Source organism: Hyperoodon ampullatus (assembly GCF_949752795.1).
Source record: "Hyperoodon ampullatus genome assembly, chromosome: 7".
Lineage (NCBI taxonomy): Eukaryota > Metazoa > Chordata > Mammalia > Artiodactyla > Ziphiidae > Hyperoodon > Hyperoodon ampullatus.
Window position 1 is genome coordinate 25606941 of NC_136920.1, and position 14624 is coordinate 25621564.

Below are 14624 nucleotides of genomic sequence, written 5' to 3' on the forward strand. Positions count from 1 at the left end.
TGGTTGGGAGTCCGCCTGCCGATGCGGGGGACACGGGTTTGTGCCCCGGTCCGGGAAGATCCCACATGCCGCGGAGCAGCTGGGCCCGCGAGCCATGGCCGCTGAGCCTGTGTGTCCACAGCCTGTGCTCTGCAACGGGGGAGGCCACAGCAGTGGGAGGCCCGCGTACCGCAAAAATAAATAAATAAATAAACTAAGGCCTCGGGTTACTGGGTATCTCTAAGGTTGAAAAAATCTCAACATAGTTGCATTTGAGGGAAACAAGGCTGCAGGTTCAGTCAATTCTTGAATAGACAGAGGTTAATTTCAAACCTCTCATTTTCCAAAGGTTTGGGGAGCACTCACTGTGCACTGGGCACTGGGACCTTCCAGTGTCAATTTCTCATTTTTCTTCCTACTTTGTCTTTCTAGGAGACACTTCACTGGACACAAGTGTCTCTCCCAGGGAAGGGGAAGAAAAAAGGAATGACCTACTGCCTGATAAGTCTGAATCTAGAAGTAAACTTGACCTACAGATGGAGGTCTCTAGGCTGGAATAGGAAAAAAAAAAAAAAAAAAGAAGGAACCAGTTTGCTTACCTACTATGTGCCAGGTATGGAGCTACACCAGTTATACTTCTTATACTCCCTACGATCCCTAGTCCCATTTTATCATTTTAAAAATTATTTTAAAAAACCAAGGCTCGGGCTTCCCTGGTGACACAGTGGTTGAGAGTCTGCCTGCCGATGCAGCAGGGGACACGGGTTCTTGTCCCGGTCCGGGAAGATCCCACATGCCGCAGAGCGGCTGGGCCCGTGAGCCATGGCCACTGAGCCTGTGCGTCCGGAGCCTGTGCTCCGCGACGGGAGAGGCCACAACAGTGAGAGGCCTGCGAACCACAAAACAAACAAACAAAACCAAAAAAAAAAAACAAGGCTCATAGAAACGAGAAACTTGCCAAAAGTCACCCAAGAAGTAGGTGGTAAGCTGCATCAGGATCCACATTGGTGGGAGCTGAGATTAGCCGTTGGTGGAGCCATAGGGTCGGCCGACTCTTGCCTTTGGCCACCTCCCAGATCCATTCAATGCCTTTCTATCCTGTCAGCTTGACTCTAACATCTTTTAAGGCTGGGAAATTTTTCTTTGTTTATTATTTTTTTATTTTTTATTTTTGCGGTACGCGAGCCTCTCACTGCTGTGGCCTCTCCCGTTGCGGAGCACAGACTCCGGACGCGCAGGCTCAGCGGCCATGGCTCACGGGCCCAGCCGCTCCGCGGCATGTGGGATCCTCCCGGACTGGGGCACGAACCCGTATCCCCTGCATCGGCAGGCGGACTCTCAACCACTGCGCCACCAGGGAAGCCCTTTTCTTTGCTTATTAAATCACCCCTCATTGAGTAGGTGCTTGCTCAGCCTCCTGTCCCTCAAGTGGGCTGGCCTCCTGACATGCACCACCTCATGAAACAGTATTACACAAAGGCCAATAGGAAATAGCCTGGATCAAACCAGAGGGAACAGCATGGCAGGATCTGCAGTATCAGTTGTCCCTTCAAAGGAGACCACCAGCATGCATCCCATGAAAAACCCCCTTAACGGGGGTCTCCAAAGAGGCCACCCTAATTCCCCCTCAGTTCCCAAAACACAGTCTGACTTGCATTGCTGGGAGTGGCGAACTCAGGTGGAAATGCTGCCCCCTAGCTGGAGAAGGGGCGGCCGGGGTGAGGCATGCGCTTGCACCCTGCCTCTGTTGGCCAGAAGCATTCCAGTTGTCCAAGCATCAAAGGCTGAGTCAGAGGCCCGCCGGACGGGGGCTGCCTTGTACTTGCCTTCACACAGCTTAATCTTCTCCTCCACAAACAGCAGTCCTTTTGCTAGAAGCTGGTTCTGCCGAAAGAGAACAAAGGACACAAGAGTTGGGCTACTTCACCAAGTGACAAACCCAGATCCACTCCCAGTGGGTGAGGGCACAGGGTTCCAGGCACTCGGGCGCTGCTCATGCCTCCAGGCTGAAGAAGCCTTCTATCCTCTAGGAAGGCCGAGGCTTCTGGAGGCATCAGTGAGACAGCCCGAAGCAAAGGAAGGAGACGAGAGCCAAACCCAAGTGCCATCCCCGTCCCTCCGACCAGGGAGTGGCTGCCCCAAGCATGGCTGAATTCTCTGGAAGGACTAGGGTGGATACCCAATGTCCTTCAAGCCCCTCGTGTAAAACCAGAAAACAGAGCGTGGAGGCAATGGGAAATTATGCAGAAATCATGGATTTTTTTATAAAAATGATTTTTTATAAAAACGATAAATCTCTCACGCTAGCATGAAAGAGACTGCCCGCAAGATTTTAAGCAGCAGTGAGTGTGTGTCCGTCCATGAGCATGTGCGTGGGAAAGTTGGGGAAAGAGGGAATAAGAGGAAGTCCCTTTGCAGTTACAACTAACAATGGCTGAGTGTTTTGCATGTATCAGAGCATTTATATTCTTCAGCTCATCTAATTCTGACCCTCCCAATAGTCCGGTCAAGTTGGTGCCATTACCCTGACTTTACTGATGGTCGGGGAAGAGGCTGGAACACAGGACACAGAGCTGGTCTTCCTAGCTCCACAAGCCATGTTCTGCCCACTCTGCTTTGCTGCCTTCCAGCAAGTCTTCACACCCAGACCCCTCCTTCCCTCAGAAGGCTACAGCTGGTCCCACAGGACATGGGCAGCCTCTCCAAAGGTCACAGAAGCTCAGAGAGTAAGGTTGCCGCCCCACTCACCTTACATCTTTAGATTAGCAAAGGCCTATGCTTATAGGGTAGGGGATACACAGTGGTATATATCCTCCACAAAACCTAATGCATTTCTTAGTACTCTCTTTTATAAAACCCTAAAACCCTGTTACAGTGATGATGAGAGCATACATGGCAGAGAAGAAAGAACCTGGACATCAGACAGGGGTTCAAGTCCCAGCTCAGCTACTTTCTAGCTGTGTGATCTTGGACTTCATTTCCCTGAGTCTTGAGTCCCTCATCTACAAAATGGCATCACAACAGCAATATCATAAAGTTCTTATAATAATTAATCATTATAAATACACACACACACACACACACACACAAACACACACGGTGTTTTATGTTCCCAGTAATCAGTGGAAATGGGTAGTGATGACAAGCGTTGCTCTTTTAGCCCAACTATCTTCACAAAAGGAGTGGGAGGTAAAGAGAGTCAGTAATGAATAGACCTACATCAAATATATTAAAGCATTTGATCAAAGGTACTATCACATTCCTGTGACTAATACATATACACCAAATTTTATAGATCCTATCAAAATTCACAAGCTATAACCTAATTTAAAAAGTAATTGGCCACCATTTAGTTTCAAGATGGAACCCCAACTCAAAGTTAGAGTGACATCCTATAGGAGTCTACCGACTCTGTTAAAGGGAAAAAAAATCAATTCCTTTACTAGGAATCATGGAACAGACAGGTACTTAAGGTGAAACTCTGTGTTCTCTACCTTCTAGCCAAACACACGAATCCCAGCAGCAAGAAAACACCACAGCACCAAACTGAAACAATCCAAATCAAGACTTTGTGCCAGCTGAGCTGGGCAGGAATGGATGGCGGAGGTGTTTCCAGATGGCAGTCACTCCCCCTGAATGGTTCTGAGAAAAAATCCCAGTTGAGGTCTGAAGTGTCTGCCCGGGTCCCTTTCACTGGCCCAGATGAGGGCCTCAGGGAGTCCCCTTGGCACTCCGTGCCAGGACTCCTGATGCATTGTTCTCTGTCACCACCTCTGCTGCCAACACTGACACCTCAGCCTTCTTCCAAAACATCTACAAACCCTCCTTAATTTCATGTTTCTGAGATGCACCTACAAATGTAAGAGATACTCCTCCCTATGATGCAGGCTTCATAATTTTGTTCCATCACTGTAATTATCTACATTTTAAAGGTATGGGGGGCTAACCAATGCACTGAGAGAAATAAAAGCTTAGTCCAGGTTATACCATGAGTTAATAATGGAAATTAATTCAAACCCTATATCCTATGTGTTAGGATTTTAGGTCCTTAGGAGTGAAGACCACTTAATTTAGTCCTCCTGGCTCTGAGAACAGTGTGTAGAACATAGCAGAAGCTAATAAATATTGAGTATATATTGCCTGTTTTGATGCTACAGACCATTCTTTGGTTTTAAGAAATCAAGATAAGAGATAGAATATTTGTAAGAGGAGAGAAAGTGATATAGGTCCTTAAAATTCTAATACCCCTATGCATTTGTACATCTTGCTCTTATTTTACAAATGGCATTTATTTTCATTTGATAAAAACTACTTTGCATCTTATGACATGAACTTTAGAAAGTGGCCTAGGTTCTCCTTCCTCCTCTTTTCTATGTTTTCCCCCTTCAAGGAGACATTTGGGGCAAAAAAAATTTTTTTTTCAAGGAGAAGAAGTTATTTGTGTACTATGGAGAAATGGAAAACATTCATTTTAAAATTTCTCATGATACACGGCATAGAAATTCTGTAGCTTAGGCCAAAGTAACAGTAACAAAAACTTAAAAGGGGCCTTAAGAATCATCTAGTCATTCTCCCTTCTCCCCAGCCCTGTGGTCCAAATCAACTGGTCACATACAGTTTCCATAATTTTTAGGTGGACATATTTTCCAGGAAGCTAAAGCACCTTTCAAAAGCATCTTGAAAATGTTTATACCCCTACGCTTTGTAGATTTTGCTCTTATTTTACAGTTGAATAAACTGCAGCTAGAAGTACGGTCTCCATCTTTTATTTGGCACGTGCTAAGTGAGTTGGGATCTTTTGGACCAGCCTGGCTCACAGCCCCACTTCTCTGGAGAATCGCCCGCTACCAACGCAGTGGTGCTGTGCCCCATCTTGCATGCTCGAACCATTTGAATCCAGCCTACATCTTCAGCTTAGCTGATTGGCTTGGTGCCTGCCCTCCACCACACCTGGGTCTCAAACTGAGCCAATCATTTTCTCCCCTGGGAATCTGTAGTCACACAGGCCCCCTATGCCCCAAAGGGCCCTGTAATCCTGAGGGCCCGGTGCTCTGAAGGGCCTCATGCTTGGGGTTTAATGCTCTGCAGCTGCCACCTTCACTTCTTAATAGCTTTAGCTTTGAATCTGCATTTTGTAAGTGAAGCCTGCTGGGGAAACGGAACACACCTCGGGGGCTCAGCCTCAGCTCACTCATGGCCCTGCCTTCTACAGTCACCCCAGGAGGGGTTTTCAGGCCCCTGCTCCCCCCGCCCGCCTGCTGCTCTCCACCCTGCTGGTCTCCCCTGCCCTACCCCACCACTGCCATCCTTCTATTCCCAAGGTGGTGACAGGGTTGCGTGGGCAGGGGCCCAGGCCCTGGTGCTCTGTGGCATCTTGGCGAGAGGCCTGGTGGCAGCCCCCCCTCCCTGCCCTGGGCTGGCAGAGCTCTGGCTTGAGTGCTGATGACTCAGCTGGGGGCCTCTCGACCACCCCTGAGCTATGGACCGAGAGCATGAAGGTTACAATCTCTTGGGGGCCCCCTGTCCACGACGGGTTGTGGCCACAGGTCCATGGGAAGGGGAGTGCCTTCCTCACCCTGGTGGGAGCCACATTTTCATTCTGCACTGGGCCCTGCAAATTACGAAGCCCACCCTGTCTGCTGGTCACTTCACCTAAGGACACGCCAGCTGGACATCTGTGGGGTTTAAGGCTGCTGAGACCTAAAAAAAAAGAAAGAAAAGAAAACCAGCCTCGATTTAGACAGCTATCTTGCACTGTTTGTCTTTCGAAGTGTCTGTTCCCTCTGGCCTCACCTGCCAGTATTCCCAGCCCCAGACAAACGCCTGACTCTAGAAGGTGCTGAGAAAATGTATGGGAACAAAGCTGGAGAAGATCCTGACTTTTCTCTTGTTCCACTCCCTGCCTGATGGCACCAACCGCATCACCTCCCCAGCCCAAAGGCTTCAAGCCAAAAAAACATTACAAGTTAACATTACTAGTGAACGTAACTAGCTAACATTACTAGTTAACATTCAATAGCAGCCACCTAGGAAATGGGCCCATTGTCACTTAATGCAGCCCCCATAAATGAACTTGGACGGGGAATACACAGCACTCTAAGGAAATGGCAGAGGATCCGGAAGTAAAAAACAGCTGACCTATTTGTTTTTATTAAGACATCGAAAATGGGCTGCCAACAGAAGAACAAGGCTCAAAGGAAAAATGCAAAAAACAAGGATGTCTGTGGAAAGGCATCCAAAACCATGCAGCCTTCAGTGGGTTGGAAAGACCGAGCTCATCCTGGGTAATCACGGAGGGTGGGCAGGACGTGGCGAGGAAGGCAGAGGAGAGGGTGAGCCGCTGTAGTGCAGGGCTTGTCAGTGTCAACCACATGCATCTCCAGTCAAGCAGGCTCCTCCTCGACCCGGCCAGAAGGACTCAGGAAAATGGGGAACCAACAAGCTAGGGGGTGAGGAGAATGATGCTATTCCCACACAAGGTAGGAATTCTGTAAATGCTTAAGGCTGCTAGCCGCCTGTCGCTTCTGATGCTTTAGCAGTGATGATAATAATGAGAATACAAAGAAGGACGGTGGAGTTTTTTATTGGTTTTTACTCTTTGTCAGGCCCTGTATTTTACCCTTCTCATGCATTATCTTGCTCTACCTTTGCCACAAACTTATCCCCTTTATATTGATGAAGAAACTGAGGTTCAGCGAAGCAACGAGCAAATGTGAGACCAGAATTTGCACCCAGGTTGGCTGGAATCCAAAGCCCGAATCTTTCCCCCAGGATATTACTCTGGCTTACTTCAACAGTGATTAAAAAAATACTAAGGTGAACGGCTATCATTCATTCACGGCTCACTTTTCGTACAAAGCACTTGATATACGTCATCTCATCTAGTCACTGCATCAACCTTTTGAAGTAGGTACTGTGATTACAACTAGATTACCACTAAGAAGATTCAGGTTCAGAGAGGTTCAGTAACATGCCTACAGTCACACAGCCAGTAAGTTTTCTAGCAAGGACTGGGATCCAGACCTTCCTGGCAGAAAGGCTGGTGCTTTTAGGTAGGCATCACACTCTTCTGCCCTATCAGTTGGAGAGGTTTTCAATGCCCTTGCCCACAAGGGAAAGTAGATGAGATCCATTCTGTTCAGATACTGGGGGCAGCTGGCTTGGCAATTTCAGGCCATGTAACTGGGTTCCACCAAAGCTTCCATCCAGCTGGGTCATTGCTGCTGCCCAATCCTGCTACTAGCTTCTCAACTTCCGCCTCTGCAAAAGTACTTTCCTGGGGTCTCCCTCTCCACTACCATATGTGATGTCTGGCAAGGCATACACCTGGCTCCCAGGTGGATGCTATTCCCACAGGAGACATTCTTTCCCATCCCAGAGGTGTCTGGCAGCATGTCACACTGCCTACTGAGAACTTGTATTAACCAATAATTCCATTCTAGGCATTTGTTTTTGGGGATAGCAATGTCTGCAAAAGTTGCTGTTGTTGGCACCAAGCCAGTGATGGAAATCATGGGCCACCTCCATTTTTTTTCTCTTCTGTAACTTTGAAAGTACAGCCATCATCTCTTAGGATGTCTACATTTCCTGTGAACCTGGATGCCTTCCTAGATAAGCAAAAAAAGTCTTATAAATACAACTCACCCCCAGGACCAGAGACTTCTTAATAAACCAGTCCTGGGGTGTGTGTGTGTGGGTGTGATGTGACCAGGGAGAAAGCCCCAGATGGGGAATGAAGAAAATTTGAAACTTGGTACAAGTTTAATCTTCATTTAGCACCATTTCACTGGTAAAAGGGTAAAATTCACTAAAAGGGTGAATTGGGGCTTTTATCAAAGTTATTTTACAAGGAAGCAGGAAAATAGTCCCATGTCTGTTTTGCTGGATACTAAAAAAATAAAGTAAAATAAAATTTAAAAGCACTGAAACTTCTCTGGGGTTTTCAGGGGATATCTTCAGGGCATTTTTAACATTTAAAGTATAATCCAAAAGATTTTCTTCTGTGGCCAGATGGCCTGGGTTTGATCTCTGCTCTACCTTTTACTAGCTGTATGATTGTGGATAACCTTCCTCTACCCAGGTTCAGCTGCAGGATGTGCTAAACGGTAATAATGAAATTTTCCTCATCAGCTGTCAGGAGGAATACATGACTTAGTGCAGGAAGGATGCTTAGAGCAGTTCTCAGATTTGAGCACACATGAGAATTACAGGGGACTTGCTAAAACACAGGCTGCTGGGCCGCAGTCCCCTCAGTTTCTGACTCAGTTCATCTGAGGTGGGGCCTGAGAATTTGCTTTTCTGGCACATTCTCAGGTGATGCTGAAGATGCAGGTCCAGGGACCACACTTTGAGAACCAACCGCTCAGAACTGTTGAACAATGCCTGGCACATAAATGCTTGAAAATATTAGCTGTTGTTACAATGATGGTTGTTTTTGTCTTCCTTATAGCTGTGAAACAGCCTCCAAGAAAGGTCGCCTGTTGCTTTCCAAGTCTAACAAGTATTTCTCAGACCTCCCACCTCGGTCTTTACGTCTTATGGTCACTGAGTTGCTGGATGTTTCCATGTATTTGGATGTTTCCACTTTTCCAGCATCTACCCCTGCCTTCCATCCCTTCCCCCAATGGTTCCCTAAACCTGTCTCCTGCCATTTCTGGCCTAGTCTACTTGGAAGTCACCCAATTTCATCCAGAGTGGGTTCCTGAAAACACATACCCATGTGGACCTAGACACTTACATGATATCAGGGGGAGTTCTGTTCCCACAGAGCCAAAAAGGATGATAAAATCCCTAGGTACACCTCATTTTCAGAGCTAGTCTTCAGGTGATATATTTGCAGCATTTGGTACCTACATGTTCCCTCCTTAACAACTGAATGTGTAATAACCTCGGTCCAATGAGGCTGAAGAGTTGCCATTTCAGCATACCCATTGATTTCCATCCTTCTCTCAATTATATTAAGATCTGTGGTTATCAATTTCAAGACTCATTTTCCATTTATCTTCATAAAATTGCAGGAAAGTCCAATAAATATATTCAAATAATTGCATAAAATTCAAGTAATTGCCGAGGAGCTTAAGTATGGCAAAGAGGGCAGCCTGAAGCATCCAGGGGTCCTCCTGGCAGCCCCCAGACTAGCACCTTTTTTCTCCCCTCTCAACAGACAAGGGGAGCTTTAAGCTACCCCAATGTTCACAGACTCCCCAAGGCCTCTCTTCCAAGTACTGGCCAAATCCAAGATGCAACTTCTAACGATCTTCTCACCTAAAGACTCTCCCCTCTTGCTTGTCTTCTCACTGGAGCCCAGGTCCTCTTGTTCAAAGCCCCTCTATATACTGGCCCCAATTTTACCTTCAAAGCAGAGTATATGGGAATTGTGTCTTACTACCTTCTGCTCACCTAATCATCTCTTTTCCCCTTTTGGGAATCCCGTTTGTTTTAGAAGCCTTCCCAGGTGGATTAAAGAAGATTATTATTAATCTTAAATAATAAGATTATTATTAATAATAAAGATTAATAATCTTAAAGAATAGTAAAGATTATACTGGGCCTGTTTTTAAGCCTTTACCATCCACTCAGGGTTTCGGTTAACACGATGCCGTGTGTTCCCTATACGGATGCATCTACCTCCCTGCACTCCAATTTCAAACTCCATGGTGACCAGGATGCTTCCGTGGGTCTCCCCTTCAGCTCCCTGCCACGTGCCACACGCCCTTAATGAATCTTCTCTGATAATGATGAGCTAAGGGGAAAGTGGCCTCTTGTGACTGCCACAGATATGAGCAGTAGATGGAAACCTTTACATCAAACTTTACATTATCCGTGCCCTACTGACAAGTATGGTGGCCAAATTTCCCCTTAGGTACTATCTTATTCAAAGCCACTGACTACACACTGAGTCTCTGTATCAAGCGAAACTCTAGTCCCACCAAAAATAATTTAACTTTCTGGGCTTGGGGAAAAGCTTTCGATAGACACAACACAACCAGCAGATGCAGAAGCACAGAAAGTATGATCTGCCACCTCTCCCATCCCCAGGCCCCAGACCACCAAGGCACCTAATCAGGTAAGAGAAAAATGCAGAGCATTTCCTGTCAACCATTTCCAAAGATAAAAGGAACCAATTATCCCCGCAGAGCTGTCTCTAGGATATAGAGTTCCTGTGGGAAACCCCAATTTTCCTTCCGGGTGCAATTCAAAACAGATGGAGGAAAAAGGAAAATCAATACTGGAAATATCAACGATTTTTCTGGCCGCTGTCTTATGGAAATCTATCTGTGCTTTTGTCAGTCAAACAGCCTGTCTCCTCTGTGTGCAGAGACACAAGATAAGCACCATCTTGCCGCCTGCTCTGTTCCTGCCCTCACCTCGGGTCATTTTCATTACTCTTCACTGAAGACAATCTTTCTGTGAGTCTTTCTTCAAAGCTGCAAAATGAGAATGTTCACTTTCAAAAGCGGAGCCACGGTGATGGCTTTTTTTTTTTTTTTTTTTTTTTTTTGCGGTACGCAGGCCTCTCACTGTTGTGGCCTCTCCCGTTGCGGAGCACAGGCTCCGGACGCGCAGGCTCAGCGGCCATGGCTCACGGGTCTAGCCGCTCCGCGGCATGTGGGATCTTCCCGGACCGGGGCACGAACCCATGTCCTCTGCATCGGCAGGCGGACTCTCAACCACTGCGCCACCAGGGAAGCCCGGTGATGGCTTTTACAAGTAGTAATCTCTGGGGTGGAGGGTCTGGGTCCCAGGAGACAGACCTCATTGCTGAGTCCAGATGTCCAGGCGGGGAGCGGGGGGTGGCCATCTCATCCTTCACACGGAGGAACCCACTCATCACCTTCCCCAACAGCCACGTCCATGGCATTTGGGTCTTACCTGTCCCCCCCACCGTGGTTCTGTTCCTCACTTGTCCCCAGACCTTCCTCCCTCCTCCTTGCTGGAGGAATGTTCTTTCTGGAGCCCATTGTGACTTTCCCTCTTGAAACTACATCCGATAGTTGAGTGTGAAGGCTGAGGTCACCTCTATCAGCCTTGCCTCCTGGATTTCCCTCTTCATCTGAAAAGCTCTTCTTAGTGTGGCTTTGAAACCAGCCCATTTTCAAGGGTGCTTAGGGAAGGACTTTCCAAACCTGAGTCTCTCTTGAACCACCTTCACCACTTGGTCACAGCCAGGGCCACATACACTATTATTCTTTGTATACTATTTTTCTTCAATCAATCCACTTTTTAAAAACATAAATATGTTTATAAAAGAAACCAGAGCAACACCATTTACCATAAATAGAATGCAACTCAAGGATCAACTCAGTGTCAACAAAATGATGTTATGTAATCCTAATTAGACATTGCTTCTAGCTGAAGACACTAATTTTGAAACCTGCTCTCTCTTCCTTAAATAAGAGATCACCAAGCCTTGCAGAAGTTTAACAGACACAAGGGCACAAACCAAGACTCTCTCTGGCACGATCAGAAGTGCTAAAGGAAAATAAGGAAAGGAAACACCACAAAGGCGAATGTTATTTAATACCATTGTGCGCAACTCCTAAAATCTCTCATGTATCTGTGGTGGACAACCCCTCCCTCTCTCCCAATAAAGTTTATTGAGCATCTACTATGTGCTAGGTAATTTCTAGGGACTGGAGAACCAAACACATTTTAAAAAAGGCTCTGTGCCCACATGAGACTTAAAACCTACAGTTTAATAAACAGTGTCTAGGATAGGCTTTTCTCCAGTCTAACACCTTAAACTAAGGAAAAACCCAGATTCAAAACTGTGAAAACCAGTTCATACCCCACACCCCCAGAAAGAGACTCAATATTCACCAAGCAGTTTCTCTGATTAAGCACTCGATAAAAAATGACATGTGGTTACCGGCTGTTAAGTGTCTGGCATACTTTGTAAGCAGCACTTAACTGCCCCCAAAACCTCAGGGCTTTCCAGATAAATAAATCGCCACCCAAATGCCCTTCCCCACCCATCCGAGGGGTAGCCCCCAAAGCCAAGACATGACTGACATTTCAAACTTGACCGAAACCACACAGAACCCTGTCTATTTTAAATGTCAATGAGGAAGGCAGCTGGGCTGGCAGGTTTCACCAGGAGGGATTGAAAAACCACTTCTCTGTAGTTGGATTTAAAACTCAATCACTAGAGACAGCAAGAGAAGAGAGTGAGGACAAGACTGACCTTTGAGTCAAGGGCAACTGAAATGATTCACATTTGTGACTAATTATCTCTTTTTTAATCTTTGTTTGTCTCTCCCTGGACAGGGGTTTTCTTTCAAGCAGCTGAGACATTTGACCTGATTGAATTCCAGCCTTCTGCTGGGTCTTGCTTTGTCCAGATTTAGAGTGGCCAAGTGGTCATTTTCTGGGGTGTGTGGGTGTGTGTGTGCATGTGAGAGAGAAACAACTGACACTTGTCATTCTTTTAAAGTGCACATAAAAGTTTAAGCTTCCTGATTTATGGAAAGAAAATGGAAGGATGCCTGTGTTGTTTTTAAAAGCTAAAAACTCTTTAAACTGTCTTAAAAGTATGCTCACCTGGGATACAGAATAATATCACCAACCTGAAACCAATTTAGTATGGACTTTTATGTCACCTTCCCATTAAAAGGGATGGATTACACTTTAGAATAACAAATATGTACACAGTTGACCCTTGAACAACGCGAGGGGTTAGGGGCACCAACCCTCCGTGTAGTCGAGAATCTGCATATAATTTATAGTTGACCCTCCGTATCTGAGGTTGTTTTGTATCCACAGATTCAACCAACCATGGATCCTGCAGTACTATAGTATTGACTATTGAAAAAATCTGTGTGGGGACTTCCCACCACGTGTCTTTGGATGGAGTCAGGAAGGCATCTCGTGTCAGTGGATTAGAAACCATCCTGACTGCACCTGGAATCTTGAACTCATTAGCTGCATAACAACAGTGTCTAGGCAGGAGGGATGTTAGCTTATCTGATTCAATTCTATCTTTAACAGAACAGAGAGGCTTAGTGACAAGAAAGAACTTGGCTAAAGGGACATAGCATTACACTCAATTAGGTACCATACACGGAGTGGGAGGGAATGGCACTAGGAAACCAGTTCTCAAAGTGTGGTTTGGGGTCCCCTTAGGGATCACCCAGACCTTTTCCACATGGTCAAAACGATTTCCTTAACAACACTAAGCTGTTATTTGCCTTGCATCCTCCGTGAGTGTACTGTCGAATTTTCCAGAGACTAGGTGCAATATTTTCCAGACGGGCAACATCACAATAGACTGACTATGAAGCAGATATGAGGATCCAGTCTGCAGGCAGAGATTTGCAGACATATAAAACAATACCACTCTCCTATCTTTTTATTTTCAGAAAGTTATTTTTCATAAAAATGCCGTTTATGCTAACATGTAGTAGGTTTATTATTTGAATGAATTAAGGCACACAGTAAATTTTCTCAGGCTTAATTTCTAATACGGTGAAAATACATAGAGATAACCCAAATAAATGATCATTTTTAAGAGCGTAAAGGGGTCCTTGAGACCAAAAAGCCTGAGAACCGCTGTCTGAGGCTACAGTCTCCATAAGAGCAGGGACCACACTTGCCCTGTATGCTTCCACTGCCACTGCACTGCAGTGCCCACCACGTAGTAGGGCTGCACTGCAATGCCCAGCACGTAGTAGGAACTCAGGATACATAATTTTGGATGTTGAAGGCATGTCCAGGTGTACAGTATCGGTCACCCCTTTAGGTACATGTACCCATGTGCACAATATAATACATGCTCAGACCCACACAGCTTACCTGAAAATAGTCTGTAATGAACGATCCAAGTTCACTCTTCAGCAGCCGCCTGGAAAGAGAGAAAAACTGTCAAGCAGCCCTTGATGCTACAGCTCCTGGAGTTCACAGATGCGTGGTGAATTGCTGTGCTCACCAGTGGCACAGGGGCTGAGGCCAGGCCTGAGCCGGAAGTGTGCTTTCCTAGGCCCCAGTAATACCCCACCCCCACCAAGGTCATTAGGGAATGGGGCGGATGGAACTCCTAGAAGGCATCTGCTCCTTAGTTCACTTTTACAGATAAAGCATCTCAAGAGGGCAGCCACAGGAGATCCCAATTCTAACAGAGGTGGAGGCAGGCAGGGGCACCTGGCTTCACGTGCAGCAAAAAATAAGGAAGAGAAAGGCCATGGTTTTTTAATTCCCCCTCATGTGCAGGCTTTACGGTTTAAAATGCATTTTTCATACATTCTTCATCCAAGGATTATAAAGTGTGTGTGTGTGTGTTGGGGAGCAGTTATTATCTCTCATGTATAGATAAAGAAATTGAGGCTCAGAGAGGTCTCCCAAATAAGTCAGTGGCAGAGTTAAGATTCAAACCCAGACCTTCTGCAAATTCAACATCTCTCTGCATAACCCTACCCAGTCTCGCCTCCAAATCCATCGGAGACATTGAACTCGGTGCCATGGTTTCGGTGGCCTTACTGCCCATCCCAAAGGGACTTAAGAGTCCTTCAAAGGAGAACAGATCGACTTTACTTATCCAGCACAAACATTTATTCAGCTGTTCTTTATGAGCCAGACGTTGTTCTAGCACCAGGCTTGCAGAAGTGAACAAGGCAGGCGAGGTCTCTGCTCTCAAGAAGCTTACATCCTTG

At 46.2% G+C, this 14624-nt stretch overlaps 1 protein-coding gene across 1 annotated transcript in view; it reads right to left on the bottom strand.

Annotated features, from left to right (window-relative positions):
* The window catches only part of PRR5L (proline rich 5 like), a gene marked incomplete at both ends in the record, with an annotated part of 51600 nt that overhangs the window by 20887 nt on the left and 16089 nt on the right, over positions 1-14624 (bottom strand). Inside the window, 2 exons of the mRNA XM_079708360.1 lie at positions 1806-1863; positions 13771-13819. Of these exons, the coding sequence (XP_079564486.1) occupies positions 1806-1863; positions 13771-13819 (107 nt within the window). The remainder of the gene's footprint in view (positions 1-1805; positions 1864-13770; positions 13820-14624) is intronic.